Source organism: Nematostella vectensis, chromosome 2 (assembly GCF_932526225.1).
Source record: "Nematostella vectensis chromosome 2, jaNemVect1.1, whole genome shotgun sequence".
Lineage (NCBI taxonomy): Eukaryota > Metazoa > Cnidaria > Anthozoa > Actiniaria > Edwardsiidae > Nematostella > Nematostella vectensis.
The window spans coordinates 9,947,910-9,965,328 of NC_064035.1; the positions used below are offsets into that span (position 1 = coordinate 9,947,910).

Here is a 17,419-nt window from a genome sequence, read left to right on the forward strand (position 1 = left end):
GGTTGTGCTGTGGGTATTCCAAAGGCTGTTCATTTGCATTTTTGATCCATCATACATTGATCTATCATGAACTGAACTCTATAATGCATGGTGGGTAAATGCTTTCACTCCATTTCTATTGTGAATATATCCTTCTATCGCAGAGTACTTTTTGCTGTAGATTGGGGACAGGTATAGGTTGCTAAGGTAATGAGATGCAACCTGCAGTAGTACCTGGATAACAATGTGGCTCTTCCCGGAGCAGTAGTCTTCAAGCATCTTGAGAAATACATGGAATGTCTCCACCAGGTCGCGTAGATATGCCCTGGAAATAATGCCCATTCATCTGAGTAAAGTACATTCATAGTTTAAACCACTGAAAACATGCCTTACTTTGACTGTTTGGACTTGTCAAACTTGCGGACCAAGAAAAGGAAGACATCCCTATACTCAACCATGTAGAAGATGTTGGCTGTCGAATAGTGTTAAAAATAAAATCCAACCACAAACAAATTGCTAATAAATACTGCACTCATAGTTAAGTGGCACACAATATAAACGATAAAACATATCCCAAATAGTTCCCAGAATTCAGATGCGCTTCCAATTTAGTGGTAGTATATGTTTATGTGCATGAAATCCGGAATCCGAATTTGATCGCAGTTTTAATATTTTTTTCTCGTTTTCTCCCATTTTTTGGCGATGGACCATTCACTGATCCTATACACACTATTCTTACCTTTAATAACTTTAGCATTACTCCTTAGTGTCTCATCGTTAGATTTCTCCATGAATAAAACGTACATCAGTAGCTCTTTGTATGCCTGCACTGCCAGGTGAAGCCTGCAATGGTAGAACATCACAAGAAATGTTTATCACAATAAAAAACATGGGTTACTAGTATCCACTAACAAAGGAGACATCCTTTGAGTGTGTACTTGTGTGCTGTGTCAATCAAATGATCATAACTACAATTTCAGCCTCATTAGAAAAATACATTAAGTGGAATTTTCATGTTTACACGGTTACATGTTGCCCTGAAGGCGTTATCCAATGGCTGTCTTTTTTGTTGTAATGTAACGTTACAAAATGATTCTGATAGGAACAGCTGTCGAACAGACCTGGGAAGAAAATTGCACATAATGCTCTTTCCAAAATAGGAAAAATTTGATGTCGCAAAAATTCTATGTAGATATGTAATAAGGAGAAGACTATCTTATATGTTCAATGTCTTTTTTCCCCTCTACTCTGTTGATATTACACATTAGTTTACATTTTATCCAATGAGCAATCATAGTTAGTTACCATTTCTAATCATGTTTCTAACCTTCTTCCCCAAGTTACTGGGTTCTGTTTATCTTCCACAAAACTGTCATAGTACTGCATTAAGATCTTCAGCACATACTGAAAATTACTGACGCTCATGGTCTCCCTGATGAGTACAGACATATAAGAATCCGATAGCACCCTATAAACCCTGGCTACAGAACTACAATAAACTGATGAGTCCAAACAACTAAGAGTGAGCTGTCATCCTCTCATCACAATAACAATAAACTTTTATCATATAATTGCTGAATACTAACTACTTACTAACCGAAAGCCTTGGTTGATATGCCAAAGCATCAATTTGATATTTCCCGGCATGACCTCACTCTCAGTTAGTAAGTAGTTAGCCATGACTACCAATTAGCCAAACACAAAGGAGTACTTAACAAAAATCTTTGCACTTGCCGCAAATGGAAAAACAAAATTAACAACTATACAATATTGTGTTCACATTACAAGAGAAAATAGTTTACTCTGTACAGTGTCAGTGTTAACAGAGTATATAAGTAAACAATAGCTTACCCAACAAAGTCTACTCTAAAATCAAAGTATCTAGTGAATTCCATGAAAAACTTCATAGCCCACAGGAAGTAGCTCTCATCATTTTCCTGAGATCGCTCATGCATTAGGTTATCCTGGAAAAGAAGACCATGTAAAAAAGAAATCATCCAATATGCACTGAGAAATACCCCAAAGTCGAGCAAAGCTCATCAAGCATGACTAATATAAAATAGACTCACCCTTACAACATACAAAAGAGGGTTGTAACAATGTTCCAGGAACTGCTTACAAAATCCCTGCAAAAACAATCTGAAAAAAAAAACTATAATGTAATTCAAAAACAACCTCTTTTGCTGTTCATTATGGCAACATATTTGCGCAAATATTCAGGCAAACCAAATATACACTCATTTACATTCATAGCATTGTTTAGGGTGTGTTGTTGGTATTGTACTACAACTGACTGTGCTTTGAAAACTAACCTAATGCTTAGTGTTGATCGCCTTTCAACTGTCATCTCCTTTGCAATAATCTGGTTCTTCCGTTTTCTTGGTGCTGATTTCTCACGGTCAAAAGTTAAGTTCTTTGCATCTGTTCATCAAGATAAAATATATTCACAACATGTCACAGCAAGGATTAAGCAAGTGCAGACTTTTGAAATAGCATTAAAGAAGCCACACTGTAACACACAAGCCGTGCTAGGGATGACATGTAGAGTGAGCCAAGCACTAATACCCTGAATAGCAAACCAATCTGAATAGTGAGCCATGCACCAATATTGTATCAAACAAGCTGTACCTAGAGAGCTACAGCAAAGTGAACCATACACTCTGGGGACAGTTGCATAAAGTTTGTATAAGTTATCCGTTGGATAGGTGCTACACACCAGATAAAACCCCTATTCAGAGCATAGGTATCCGGCAGATCAAAAAGCGTCGCACAAAGCCTGGATAGAAGGCAGGATGATAACTATCCGTAGAATAGCCTTCATTTTCCACCAAATTGCTTCCCGTTACTGTGGTAAATATGCAAAGCACTTGCTGTTTTTCCTTAAAACAAAATCGCGGCCGTAGCAAGAGATACAAAACGTGATAGAAAGCAAACAGTTTTTCGAGGCAAAGAACACATAAATCACAGAATGATCAAAGGGGATAGTGTTTAGCTTCTTCCAGTCTTTGGGGAGTCATATTTCTAAACAGGACGAGCAATATATATTTGATTCCAGTCCTGCCAGAGCTTCATATAAGTTTGTAGTTCATTTTACATTTTCCAACTGTAAAATACATTGTTTGCATGTGTTTCACTGTGTCTGAGATTAATCTAAATTCTGACAATTAATTAGAATGCAAGACGCCATTTTGTTTTCTCTTTACATTTATTCGGTGGATATCGAACCTCTTTTATCGGAATAATTTTATCCGCTGGATTACTTTCATTCCTGATTATTTGTGCAACCGAATCACGCCACTTGGATAAGTTTTAACCACTGGATAAGGATTTAACCAGTGGATAAGACTTAACCAAGCTTTGTGCAACCAACCCTTGAACAATAGCTGTACAGTACATACAGTAGGGACCATCTGCATAGTGAGCCATGCACTCACACAAACTACAACTAGGGATCACCTGTAAAGTAAGCCATGCACTAACAAACCTGCTGTAAATGACCAAATTTAATGTGTACCCCTATACAGCCACACATGGAATTGGGTATAGTTATCGACAGTATGCACCTGCTACACTGTGATGATAAATCATCTGCCGCTTGTCTGCTATAGACATCATGTTGTTGATATAAAATGTGCCTCCAAATCTTGAATGCCTGAAAATTAGAGGTATATTATGTTATACCCAGAGTATATACCAGTTTACCATGTTCTGTAGCCTGATGTTAGCATGTTGGAAGGGTTGGGAGAACAACAATGGCTGTATGTTCTGTAGTCAAATGGTAGCAATTTGGAAAGATTGTAAGAACAATGATGGCTGTATTATATCTATAGCCTGATGGTAGCATGTTGGAAGAGGGTTTGGAGAACATTGGCTGTGAAGACAATCATGTCTCAGAGAAAAGTGTTTTCACAGTTGTTTCCTTTTCAACCAACTTTTCACAAACTGTTTTTAAAAACATGTTATAAGGTTTTGACATGAGTCATGCAATATGGCATTGGACAGGTCATGTAGAAGCTATCGGAAGATTTCACCACATTGGATTGGTTTGGATTGATGCAACACAGACAAAGAACAGGAATACAATAGAACAATGAGGGTAATCTAGCCAATCCTGTGAGGCCTTACAAGCGGACTTCTACACTTCTCCATTAGACCAGCCAGACACATATAAATTTGCATTGTTGTTACTTGAACTTGCAATGTGTTGTAGTGTTACAGTGTGTTGTGTTGTAGTGTTATTTTTTTTGTGCATCATACTTCACCTTCCTGAGAACTTCTTTGCATTTTTCTTCTTTTCAGCAAGTTCTCTTTCTCGTATTGTTTCTAATTGTCTTGAATAAAGCATAATCAAAAACATGAGCAAACTTTGTGCATATGTATGCGAAAAAGAAGTAAAGCCCTTTAAGATTAGTTAGTCTCAGATAATGATAAGTGGAACATTTATACCTCACGTCTTCAGACTTCTCACTCTTTGATCTACTATCACCAGCTCTTGCCAGACTCTCAGGATTCTTAAAAAATGTCAAGGGTAGAATTTAGCATAAGCTGCAAAACAAGATTTTCAATTCAACAATTTGTCATTAACATTTTAAATAGGAAAACTTCTTAATCTCATTACAACATAAGTATTTGCCAAATGCTAAACATGAAGAATCATTTGGCTTAACAAGCATCTTAGCTTTATTGTGTTCAACAAAGCCTGTATCCCATTTACTGGATCAGGCAGTCATAGATAATCTACAATTTATTATTACTGGAAATTTCCAATTGTTATTTAGGTATCACCTGCAATTGTTTTTTGAAACATACCTGTTCTCTTAACATCAAGGATATGATTTCCAAGGTATGCATGCACCAGCGACGCTGAAACAAATATATATAAATAGAACTTTAAAACAAGAGGAAAATTAATTCATTAAAGAAATAATTGTTTTCTATACACACCTCATCTGGGGAGCTTGCAATGTACAACAGAAGATCATCAACTCCATTCTGATGAAGGCCCCTGCAATACACAAATATGACCATCTGACATTACTTATGACCAGCTACCTATCTGACATTACTGATGATCATCTACCCATCTGACATTACTGATTACCATCTACCCACCTGACATTACTGATGACCATCTACCCATCTGACATTACTGATGACCATCTACCCATCTGACATAATTGATGACCATCTACCCATCTGCATTACTGATGACCATCTACCCATCTGCATTACTGATGACCATCTACCCATCTGCATTACTGATTACCATCTACCCATCTGACATTACTGATGATCATTTACCTATCTGACATTACTGATGACCATCTACCATCTGACATTACTGATGTCCATCTACCAATCTGATATTCCGATTACCATCTACCCATCTTTTAAGATGGAATGAATTAAAATTCATTGATGACCATCTACCCATCTGCATTACTGATGACCATCTACCCATCTGCATTACTGATGACCATCTACCCATCTGCATTACTGATGACCATCTACCCATCTGACATTACTGATGACCATCTACCCATCTGCATTACTAATGCCCATCTACCAATCTGATATTCTAATTATCATCTACCCATCTTAATTCACTGATGACCAACTACCCATCTGGAGAGTTGATGCAACAGTAAAAGAATAATTTGAAATTAAATCCACAAAAGCTATTCTTACCAAACCACTTGATCATGTATGCTTGCATCATCATCTGTTCTCTAAATGGTACAAAATTTTATAAGTTTTGTTTTACATATCTAGCCCAATCCTGTACATGTTGTTAGGGTCCAGTCCCACATGCTCAGCTCCTTCAGGGTCATTACATGGTATGCCAGCCATATTGTAAGCCAAATTCTAACATTCTAAAACAAATTTCTTTTTCACTTTTTCTTCTTAAAGTATCTTATCTTAGCAATCTACAACTAAACACTTTGATTAGAAAACTACTAACAGAAAACATAATAAAAGCACGTGAAAATGTGACATTCAACAAAATACCTTACCTTTTCCGCCTGTGGGTTAGCTGGTACATGTAAGATGTTTCGTATCAGCAACAAAACACGCTCTATCAACAAATAGTCCTCCTCTTGTCTGTCGTCCCAGTCCTGAAAAAGCATTACAGAGCTTTAGTAAGATCACCTTAGGAGAGCGCACACCTCAGGTGCTTACCTACAGGGGTGGGGGGTGGGGGTGGGGGGGCTTGGCCACAGAAAATCTTGGGTTTGTGCCTGTACACTGAAAATCATTTGAATGGATTTGACACTGAAGTAGAAAAGCTGCTGTCCTATAAGAGCATTCAGTGGTGTATTGGGAAGTTCTTGACGATTTGTGCGGCATTCCTGTTACTATGCGAAAATAACCAGACCAATAATAAAGTCTTTATCTGGTAACTGCCAATACCTTCTGCAGTGTCCTTGCAAGCTCTCTTCCAATTACTGCCATAGCCTCTTTATCTGTGAAGGCCTGACCAAGTAAGAAAAATATAATCATATTTTTGTGAGGTTGCCCTTGTTAACCAACGCGTATATGAAATTAGGAACCACTTATTGTACTTAAAGAAACCCTAACCTCAAAGAAGAATTGTTCATTTACATAGGCTTTTTTCAAGTAGGAACTTTGACATTCTTATTCAATTAATCTTAACAAAATATATACCATTTTCAAAGCAGACAAGGGAGTCTCTAATACATGCATTTGTGCAGCATTTATTTTATCCCATTTTTTATTTTATTAGCTTTGCCATTAAACGTGAATAAGAAAATTACGAATTTACATGACAAATGGCAGCGACACCGAGATAGCTTACTGAGGGCCCAGTTACAATTATATACACACATGCAAACAAAGATACTATGAAAAAATAAATTAGCTTACTGAGGGCCCAGTTACAATTATATACACACATGCAAACAAAGATACTATGAAAAAATAAATTACAATATTGGGACATCTAGAGGTCTTGTTTGGTTACATTTAAGGCATATTGTTTTAAAAGAGTTAAATTGGTTTTAAGCACACGAAAATAGTAGTTATATAGTTCAGATTTGAAAGAAGAAAGAGTAATGTTAGACAGGTCCATTCTACAAGCAAATAATTTCCAGATTCTAGTCAATCTAATAAAAATTTTTTGGTAGTTTGCAGTTTTGCTTCTCTTGTTTACAAAAATAGGAAAAGTAGTAACAGAGGCTTACATTGCACATGTGCTTGTGCGCACAACGGGAACAGCAGATGCACTAGATTATGGGTGGCCTTTTGATTATGCTGGACCTGCCCCTAAGATCTCCAGACATATTATTTCTAGGATATGAACTTATTGATGTCACACATAATGTAAAAATACCTCTTTGTATGACTGTAACTGGTTCACCAACTCTAAGTAATAATGCTGACCAGTTTTATCCTCAGGGATTTTACCATGTTCAAAGCACAGGGCTGCAGGTTGTGTAAGATTCACCATCAATCTAAAATTAAGTATAAACGTCTTACATACAAAAAAAACTGGGAAAATAGATATTTATCCATCCAAGCCTAGTTTTCTTCACCTTTGCACAGCAAATTTGTAGTCTGATGATCAAACATGATAATCAGTTGGTGGAAAAGTCCTGATATCACAATACTTATCTTATAACTATATAACAAGATATCAGATTGATCACCATATAACAATGCTTACCTTTATATCATATAACAATACTAACCTTATAATAACAATACACCAAAAACTGGAATTCCATTCGCCAGAGTCGAATTCCAGTCTTTGGGGATTGTATTTATTCTACTGGTTCACAAACACGACTACTTGGGCTTTTTGTATTTAACCTTATAATAACCATATAACAATACTATCCTTATAATAACCATATAACAATACTAACCTTATAACCATATCAAATATATCTTGCTCCTTTGGGGTGCAACTCTTGACAATGGCAATAAGATCCTGTAATCCAGAAAATTTGTTAGTGCCATGTTTACTCTTTTACTTTTTTTATTTTTTCTATCCAAATTTTACCAAAAAATGAAAGAAATTTAACAGATAGTAGAAACATATTTCAAGTCTCACATTTTCTAAAACTTTTGAATTCCCTAGCTGTCGTCTGATTTCACAAGTTGAATCATCTCTACGAAGAAACTTGATCAAATCCTTGAGGCTCTCTGGAAATATAAAAATGCAGTTCATTTTTGTCAGTAAAACTGAGAGAAAAGTAATGTCAGCTAATAAGGATATCACGTGTCATAGTATGACAACCAAATGAATATTTGCACACTCTGCCTTTAAGTCTCTGATAGTACTGGTATGTTTTCCACCAAGAAGATGCAAACTAGGCAAAAGCTCACTTCTTTATACATCTAGAGGTTTTAAAATATGACTGAAATTTTAAAGTAGATATAAAGTGGTGTGTTCACTTTCTCCAGAAAGCCATGCCTTCCTGCCCACACTTATGGATTGTATAATAATAAGCAGAGGTAGAGAACAAATATTGCCACATGCAGGGAGGTAAAGGACACTTACCAAGGCAATCAGGACTCTTATAGTACTCAGTACCCTCGGCACACCCTAGGCCCGCTAGGGTGCACACAATCTCTGTATTAAGGTATTGGTTCATGTCATGAAGGCCCTCCATCTAGGATTAAAATGCAAAGATGCAATAAACATAAAATTCTAGGAGGGGATATCTAGCGTTGTCAAGTTGAATGGTGCATTATCCAATTTTGATATACTTAAAACGGCAGTTCAGTGCTAGAAAATGGCTATTCTAGAAAAATCAGGGGCGTAGCCAGGGGGGTGGCCCTCCTTCTAGCAGCCAAATATACAGTAAATGTATGAGAAATTATCTAAAATACAGGAGAAAATGCATTGAAAGGGGCTCCCTCCTGTTAAAAAATCCTGGCTACGCCGCTGATAATACCTTACTTTTACATTTATATGAAGCTAAATCATACCGCATTGACACCAGCACTTAAACCAGTTTAAAGGTGGTTTAATTAAACTGGTATACCTCCCGAGAGTGGACAGAACCAAGAACGAAACTGAATAGTCTGTGCTGTACATGTTAATAAGTGATCATTTAGCTGGTAAGAATTCAACACAATGAGTTACTTTGCAAGTTATCAGGCAAAGAAAAACCTTGTTTGACTTAACATGGTTTTGATGTGAATACAGCATTTAGTCACTTTGTGGGGCAACGATAATAACACCAAAATCAGAACCACGAACGGAAATATAAAATGCCTACCAACTTAAATCCATCAGATCAATCCTACCTTAGATCGTGGGATCAAATAGTTACATGAAAATCCTTCAGCATTTGGACGATTCCCTGTGTCTTTTGAATAATAGAAGGAGTTAAATTTGTGTTGATTCTGAATGCACGACAGATATCGTTCTTCGCGAAAAGCGCGCCAAACTTGAAACCATGCGCGCGCAGTGCTTACCAGGCCCCATCATTGTTAGAGCCACAGGGCACCCGCCAGTTCGAAGAGGAGGCAGCCAATTTTCGTTCCCAGAGAGACTGGAGCATTTATATACAGACCATTCTATTCGGAACAATCGAGATAGAGGAAGTCTCAAACACGCTATTTCAACCGCTGTTGTTTTATTTTTACGATATATATATATATTTTTTATTTTAACAGGGGCTCATAAGTAGGGGCAATCAACTTCCCCATATTCTGGTACTAGGATGATTTAGATCCACGACGCCGGCAAGAAGACGCCGCCTCGCGCACGTTTGATTGCGCGCGCACGCTTTTCTTGCAGGCGTCGCGTCCTGTTCAGGACGGCATTTCATGCTTTTTCACGTCCTCTTCAGGACGGAACGCCGCCAAAAATTAGCGTGCGCGCGCAATCGAACGTGCGCGAGGCGGCGCCTCTTGCCGGCGTCGTGGATCTAAATCACCCCGGATGAGCCAACCAGATTCAACCTTTGTGTTGACGTTTTGGCTGAGCTCAACTGCACGCGGAGTCTCAGACAAAAAGCTATGTTCTCTCTTCGGTACTTTGACTTTTTGTTGCTCTCTTCTTTGATGAATCCAATCCAACCTATGACTTTCAATTCTAGCTTGCAATTCTTTTGGTAAACAAACAAAACCGACGGATGATAGATAAAAATATATTCTTCCTAACTGTAATTTGCGCATGCAGCCTCACTTCACTCGCGCGCGCGACCAACGTCAAAGTAGTTGATTGGCCCGTTCGTGCGCGCGCGTCTAAAAATAGCCTGACCTCGAAAACGCCGTGACACTTATTTAATACAGATGATTGCCTCTACTTATGAGCCCCTGATTTTAATATACTTTTTCATCATCACAAATTAAAAGCTGTACAGGGACGTAAGGGGTGGGGCACATGCCCCTGCCCCCAATATTTAAAGATAAAAGGAAATTACCAGTAAAACCATGACTATGTCCCGCAATATTTTCTTAATGTGTCTGTATTGTGCCCACCCCCCACCCCCAAGGCCTGCAATGGCCATGTTGTAACAGACCTACAAATATTTTTGGGCACCATACAGAAATATTAAGAAAATATTGGGGTGCCAGATATGGCCCTGTACATTTCCTTATCTTTTTTTTAAATTTGAAAGGGGGAGGCACCTGCATGTCCCCAGTGCCCCACCCTTGCCCCCTAGATTTAGGTTATTGTTAGTTGATTGTTGATCAAAATCCACCGATAAAGACAATATCATTGACCCAATGTATATTGTTATAGGAACAAAAATTCACATAATGGAACTTGTGAATGAAAATCATCATTTATTTATATATACATTTCCAACTAAATTTTGATTTCTATAAATAAACATTTTGATGACTACTGTACATTTATGTACTGAATAATGATTTTACCATTTATTTTGAAATAAAGATCATAAAAGGCAATTATAACAATTTTGTGTCTTTAATAACCTGTTTCTAAGATAGTAAATTTCGTTATTTTCCTGCTATAAATACCATGGCAGGAATTTTAGGAGACCATACTACATACCTGTCAACCTCCGAAAATCTCAAGGCTTGAGGATATTTTTTGGGGAGGGGTGGGGTATCTTCATTTTTTGGGGGGAGGGGTGGGTTTAACCTTGCAGGCGTTTGCCGTATAGAAAGCTCTCGCAAAAAAATCCACTTGTAGATCTCACGAGTTTGTTAGATAAATTGCGCTACGCAAGGGAATTATTGTTTCAAATATTTTAATAGAAAATAAGCAAAATGACGATTTTCTACTGAATAATTTTTCGAAAGCGAAACCACTTAATGTGGGCGAGTTGACAGCTATACGCAGTTATCCCACCATTTGTCGCCACTTTGTACACAATCCACAAAGTTGTACTCTCTATTCGACAGGCTTTGGGAAAGTGTAAGTCCTGAAGCTGTAGCTGTTGAGCTGAAATAGAGGAAAATTGTAACATTATAGGTGTGTTCCCAGGATTGGCCGAGGAGGGGGGAGTGCGCAGTCTTAGCTATCAGATGGGAAAAGCACAGCATTTGAAGATTCCTTAATAAGAAATGACCCATTTTTTGGCAACCAAGGGGGGTGCACATGAACCTTGAGCACCCCCCTGTGTACGCGCCTGGGCTACACTACTATAAAAAAACTCCTCTCTGCTTTAAGTCGCAAGCACACTTCAAAGAGTAATAATGATTCTATTTCTTTGTATAAATGGAAGGACAATGCTGTATATTCCAGACAAGTGGGCTACTTTTTCCTTCACAGCTGCTAATGCTTGGTCACACATTAGAGAACTTAAAATGTGACAAAGCCATGATTTTCAAAACAGCCATTATATGAATTATAGTGCCAATCCCCACATCCTTGATAGACCAAGAAACTTGGAGTGCAATACATAGTAACCAGTTGAACCATGAACATAAAAATATATGTGTGGAATGTTTATTGTCTTCTGACAAATTAAACAAACATTCATTACATATCTCTGGTGTAAAACATCACATAATGTGGAAATGGACAAACTTTCGTGTGAGACTTTTGTATTCTTAAATTGATTCCACTGGTTTCTATTGTCTGCCTCATTGCCATTGTTGTGCCTCTAATGCTATATGAAGACGCTGGGGGGACTGATGAAAACTAAGGTATAGCACTTTGGGTGTGGTCAACAGAAATTCTTACCCCCAAGAGATAGCAAATTGGGTGTGATCGAAGGCATTTTTCCAGAGCAGAATTGAAAAAAAAAAAAAAACGTTAAACACCCCCTCAGGAATAGCAGTTGGTTGAATTTTATACCCTAAGAGATAACAGAATCAGGAAAAATCTTTCAACAGCCCCTAAGGGATAGCAGATGGTTGAAATTTTATACCCTAAAAGACAGGACGATCACCCCTTCTAATTTTTCTGGAGCGTCCCCCCCCCCCCAAGGAATGAAGACTAAACAGTGCATGTCAGAAATAAACTCACAGCCTTAGTAAGATACTCACTCGATGACAAGAAGCATATTGTAGGAGAAGAAAGAGCAACATACTTTTCTGAAAATGAGAAAATATCACAGATATCAGCTATTTAAGAAGAAGTCCAAAATGGCAAAATACTAATTCATGCCATTTGGCCAAGTTCTCTAACAATAACAAACCTGACTTTGCTGCCTTCAACTCCTTCATAAAAAGTTGTAACATTACGGAGTACCTACAAAAACATAAATCAATCAAGGTCTATGCGACAGACTTTTGCTAGCAAGTTTCAATTATCTAAATGAGTTAAAAACAATGTTTATACTGTTAAATCTTTTATTTAACACAATCTAGCCAAAATTATGAAATGCTGAAGCTACAAAATTGACCATCAAATAGGTTACTGAAAAATAACTAGATCGAAGGTACTTTTCCATTTCCTGGTGTTTAATAGGTTTAAACACTTTCTGATGCTTACTTTCAAGATGAAAATCTTATAGGTCATTCCAGCTTAAATGCACACATGCACAGCATGTCAGGTATATTTGTTGAACAAACTATACAAATGTGCACATTCTTCCGGCCTCAGCTTTTTCAAAAAACCAGCAAATGCACTTATAGCTGTAATCTCCTATTGTGCTTACAGCCAAACAAGCTCAAACGTACCGGAGCACATAATTGATTTTGTTACTTGAAAATTTAATCCAACAATCTCTCCAGAATGTGTTCATTCAAAAACAGCAGTTTAATCTTGAATTGATTATTAAAACCAACCTTAGATTTCTGATTGGATTAGAAGTACAATTGTAGCTCCTTTATAGAAATTGTCCACAAGGAGTATATTTGTTCGTACTTTTTCAAATGGTGGAAAGATATAAACAAGGTTTGGTAAACGAACCAAGAAAACTATCTTTTTCATTTGGGCGAGAGATTCTTGATTTTATTTAATCACAGATTTTCTAAGAAATATATATATCACATAATGACATCCAATCAGAAAATGGAGTTCGGGAATAAACAATTATTAGAATAATAAATAATAATATAATTTTAATGTAAAACAACATAATCATTGAACATTTGAATATTGAATGTTCAACTTAAAGAGAGTCAACATTTTTGTAAGGAAAGGGGATTCCTATTAAGCTTGAAATCACTTTCTCGTGCTGGTAGCCTTACCTTTTTGGATGACCGCTGGGGTATGACAACTGACTGATTACCAAATGACACATCTGCCACCACATAGTGCTCATCCCATGTCACTTGTTGATTTAAGGCTGACAGGCTAACTTCAAAGAAGTTCGGGTTTTTCACTTCCAATGTATTCTAAAAACAATACAAATATTAAGAGCCTTTGTCATTAAATGATCCAATCACCATGTCACCTTTCACTTTCACTAAATCTGACAGGCTTGTTGAGAAAGTGAATTTTAACCCTAAGGGATGGCAAAATGGGTGTGGTTTCTGGATTTTTTAACACTAAGGGATAGCAAATAAACAAAATAATTATCTGAGTTTCTGAGTTTTATTAACAGGTTGACTGAAATTTGATTTTAAAAACAGAAAGTCTTACAAACTGTTACAAGAAGTGTGATTTGTATTTTTTGGGGGTTGGGTCTACAACAGATAACAGATTTCCAGAAGACCCAAAGAGATAGCACTTGGGGGGAATTTTATACCCTAAGGGATACGGTGAGCATATGTACAATTTTTTTCAGGAAGAGTCCTCCAGGGAGCAGTTCCCTTGGCATTTTAGAGATTGGCTTCTCAATCCATTTAAACATGCTTGGGGGGACTAGATTCCAACATACCTGAATGACTATAAATGGGGTTGTAGCATTGCTCTGCTTGATGGTGATATTGACAGGAATAGTGCCCAAAAGTGTAAAGGTCACATCCCTTGGGAAAAGCAGCGCAATTGTGACGGATGCAAGAGTCAAGCATAGCAGGATGGCTATCATCAGATATAAAACACTGAAAGCAAAGAAATAACAGATATGGCCTTAAACACAAACACGCACTAGCCTTAAGAGAGCTTTTATTCGTCATTTGACTTTGCAAGAAAGCTATAATTCAAAAAAGCTATAGTTCAAAAATGGCTGAAAACACACCACTGAAGTAAACAGTCTATTTATTAGCCTTTTGTTATAAAAACGGAAAAACAAGGGAGGATAAGATAGGTTTTGGAGTGATGAATTTTGCAAAGTTGTTGTTTGTCAGCATGTGCACCTGAATGACACCATTTTCAAATGAGCATGCACTCTATGTTTTTGTAATTTGCTTTTCAATTCAAATGAGCATGCACTGTGTTTGATTTCTCAATTACTATTTTTGTCCCTGATGTTTTAAAAAATGGACTCCAAACACTTTCCCAAATATGCCTAATAGTTATTTAACATTATTTATTACTTTAAAGTTATCATAATTAATCGTACAGCTGTACTTTTTGTTATATTTTCCCCAGCAGTTACAGAGGTCTACACTCAATGAATTCTAGTTGTGACTGACTGATGACTTTGCGCAAATGTGCGAAAAATGGGGCGCAGCTATCCCATTTAAAGCATGTATTGGTGTTTAAGTAAAATATGTATTACTACTCTTTTATCAACATAAAAGAAACATATAAACTCAATATTCAGGAAAGTTTTACCAACAATCACTGCAGTTATTCACATTGTTACTTGCCTGTGGGGGCTACAACATTAGGTGCACATCTGGTCTGTTCATAGGATCTTTAATTTCATGTGTACTTCAATAAAGGTTTTAAAAAGCTCTATGATCCTGATGACCAAGAGAGCTATAAGGGTTCAAGTGGGATCCAGGTTAACCTGTCAATTCCTTGTTGTACTTCTTTTTTCCATCACGAATATATCATAACGATAACAATAATTTATTCATGATTTATATAAAATTATGACCAGATAACTCAACCTGATTTTTGGCACCCTGCATAGTTTGAGTTAGCAGGTTCTACTGTATACTTAGTCTACTTCACAGTCGTTCTGACCTCTGCTATGGAATCTGCTTCCCAAGCAGAACATTTTTCTCAAGAATTTTTTTGCACTTACGTTCTCCTTGGCTTAAGGCGTCGGTCTCTTACTGGGATCAATGCAACTAAGTCATTTTCTTGTTCTGTTGAAACAGGAAGTAAGCTTATAAATTGTTTATTTATAACAAAATATGCAGATTGTTTACATTTTGGATTAATCGTATTAACATAAAAATAGACCTTTTAAAAATATACAACCATGGTTTTTTAAGAGAAAAAACATTTTTTTTATTGAAAGTCCTTGCCAACTATAATAAAGAAGCAATTAATGCAAATGTTGACATGATTGTCTCTCCCAAAAAAATATGAACAAAAATAAGAGCGACTAAAACCATTTAACAGAACAATAAAATTCTAAATAGTTGCTAAATTACCTGAAGTTAATCTACCCGACCCTCCACAAGTTGGACATTTCTTTGTCCTGATGAGATGACTTTCCTCAGTATCTTCATATGGAAAAGACATGTAGCTAGAGTTAACAACACCATTTGGACTGGTTTGGTATCTGTCAGAGGGGAATTCTTCTCCAGAAGTGAACATTTTAAATTGAAGATCACTGCAAGTCATGCCATGATCAATGAACGCATTCGACCTTGAATGTAGCAATAACAAATCCCCTCTGTCTTATCAGGTTATCATCGAGTTTGAGGTCTATTGCACAACATATGAGCCTGCCATACTCATGCACAGCGGGTGACTCAGCAGGTAGGTTCTTCATGTTATATAACCCACCCAAGGGTCCACTATCTGTTCACTGTGGTGTCCGTTTGATGATGGCTGGGCGGTTCGGTAACGATAATCCATTTGGATAATATCGAGCAAGCCAAAGTCTCAAAAAAAAAAAATATATATATATATATTGAGCAAACGACCCACAAAAATATGGAGCAAAAAATTATATGTCGGTGTGAGGTGATTAATGTGGAAGTCCAGAAAACTAGTTGCCCGGATGTTGATTTGCGAGAGCTGGACTAAGCAGGATCGGGGTGTCTACAAAACGAAGACCTAAAACCTAATACCTAAAACCTGTGACCCAATAAGCTATGACCCCCCCCCCCCCTAAAAAAAATTTCAGTTATTATTTAGTCTACCTTGTTTCCCAAATGGCTACACAGCGCGAAAGTTTCATATGGAATCAGTGATCCTAATGAGGTAATTCAGCGAATTTTGTTGTGCTTTTCATGGAGGAAATATTCTCATGTGCGCGCCAATGAACTATTTTTAACTGTCGTTTATTTGTCCCATTAAAAATTGCAATTGCACACATTTTTCAGACACGCTCCTTTGCCCGAAAAATTATCCCAAAAACTCTCCCGGTAACCTAACAGACCCGGCAATTACCAGTAATTTAAAAAATGCCCCCAGAAAAGTTTTCGAACTCCCTGGCGAGGAAGAGTGTTTATCAAAACAAAGCTTTTATGTAGCGTGCCGATACGGGTTGCCGACAAGTAAATTATAATTTCCAAAGTTTATCATTAGATTGGCTAAATAGTTATTGAAATCCTAGTTTCGTCGATGTCTGTAGACAACTTGCATCCCAAAAATTGCTGTGGCATCGACATTTTTCGAAAGAAAGACAAAGAACAAGTAAATAAAGTCTCATTTTGTAGAAAAACTTCTAATAATTTCGCAAAGCTGTTTATATTTTTAGGCGCACTGTGACAGCTTAATGTAAAAAAATTTGACAGAGATGAAACCTGATTGGTTGGAAGGAAATCTGATAAAATGATGTAAGTCTTGATTGGCCCACTTTTTACCGGGCAGTGGAATGGTTTTCTCTGTGATGAAAACTTGCTACAACTCGACACAACTAGAACATGGAGCGATTTCCCGAAAGTTAGCGGGCAATTAAGATTTTGGAAGAAACACCCGAAAATGTTTACCGGGTGACATTCCGGTTTCTGAGTTTATCGGCGTTTTAGGAAACGACCACCTGGAAACACAAAAATTTGAATAAGCTTATTATCTCATAAGAATCAC

The 17,419-nt window shown here is 37.1% G+C and overlaps 2 protein-coding genes across 2 annotated transcripts in view; both read right to left on the reverse strand.

Annotated features, from left to right (window-relative positions):
* The window catches only part of LOC5521315 (protein timeless homolog), a 20,575-nt gene extending 11,163 nt beyond the window's left edge, over window positions 1-9,412 (reverse strand). Inside the window, exons 1-20 of the mRNA XM_032366288.2 lie at window positions 9,256-9,412; window positions 8,504-8,615; window positions 8,054-8,145; window positions 7,866-7,930; window positions 7,331-7,451; window positions 6,391-6,453; window positions 5,994-6,095; window positions 5,668-5,708; window positions 4,924-4,984; window positions 4,789-4,842; window positions 4,426-4,490; window positions 4,242-4,310; window positions 3,543-3,631; window positions 2,292-2,400; window positions 2,049-2,118; window positions 1,831-1,943; window positions 1,307-1,411; window positions 719-822; window positions 373-451; window positions 214-304 (exon numbers count right to left, since the gene is read on the reverse strand). Coding sequence (XP_032222179.2) covers window positions 214-304; window positions 373-451; window positions 719-822; window positions 1,307-1,411; window positions 1,831-1,943; window positions 2,049-2,118; window positions 2,292-2,400; window positions 3,543-3,631; window positions 4,242-4,310; window positions 4,426-4,490; window positions 4,789-4,842; window positions 4,924-4,984; window positions 5,668-5,708; window positions 5,994-6,095; window positions 6,391-6,453; window positions 7,331-7,451; window positions 7,866-7,930; window positions 8,054-8,145; window positions 8,504-8,615 — 1,605 coding nt within the window. The 5' untranslated portion in view covers window positions 9,256-9,412. The remainder of the gene's footprint in view (window positions 1-213; window positions 305-372; window positions 452-718; window positions 823-1,306; window positions 1,412-1,830; window positions 1,944-2,048; window positions 2,119-2,291; window positions 2,401-3,542; window positions 3,632-4,241; window positions 4,311-4,425; window positions 4,491-4,788; window positions 4,843-4,923; window positions 4,985-5,667; window positions 5,709-5,993; window positions 6,096-6,390; window positions 6,454-7,330; window positions 7,452-7,865; window positions 7,931-8,053; window positions 8,146-8,503; window positions 8,616-9,255) is intronic.
* Window positions 9,413-10,726: 1,314 nt separating this feature from the next.
* LOC5521314 (transmembrane protein 106B) lies at window positions 10,727-16,117 on the reverse strand. Its single transcript, XM_001640949.3, has 7 exons — window positions 15,814-16,117; window positions 15,459-15,522; window positions 14,202-14,364; window positions 13,570-13,716; window positions 12,573-12,625; window positions 12,421-12,468; window positions 10,727-11,371 (listed from the first exon to the last, which is right to left on the reverse strand). Exons 1-7 carry the CDS (start codon window positions 16,004-16,006, stop codon window positions 11,260-11,262), a joined length of 780 nt encoding a protein of 259 aa, XP_001640999.2. The 5' UTR covers window positions 16,007-16,117; the 3' UTR covers window positions 10,727-11,259.
* Window positions 16,118-17,419: the final 1,302 nt, after the last annotated feature.

Coding starts and splice junctions, on each gene's coding strand:
- LOC5521314 (XM_001640949.3), bottom strand. CDS start 16,006: ATGACTTGCAGTGATCTTCAATTTAAAATGTTCACTTCTGGAGAAGAA. Junction 14,365..15,458: donor CGCCTTAAGCCAAGGAGAAC/GTAAGTGCAAAA, acceptor CTTTGCTTTCAG/TGTTTTATATCTGATGATAG. Junction 13,717..14,201: donor CCCCATTTATAGTCATTCAG/GTATGTTGGAAT, acceptor TATTGTTTTTAG/AATACATTGGAAGTGAAAAA.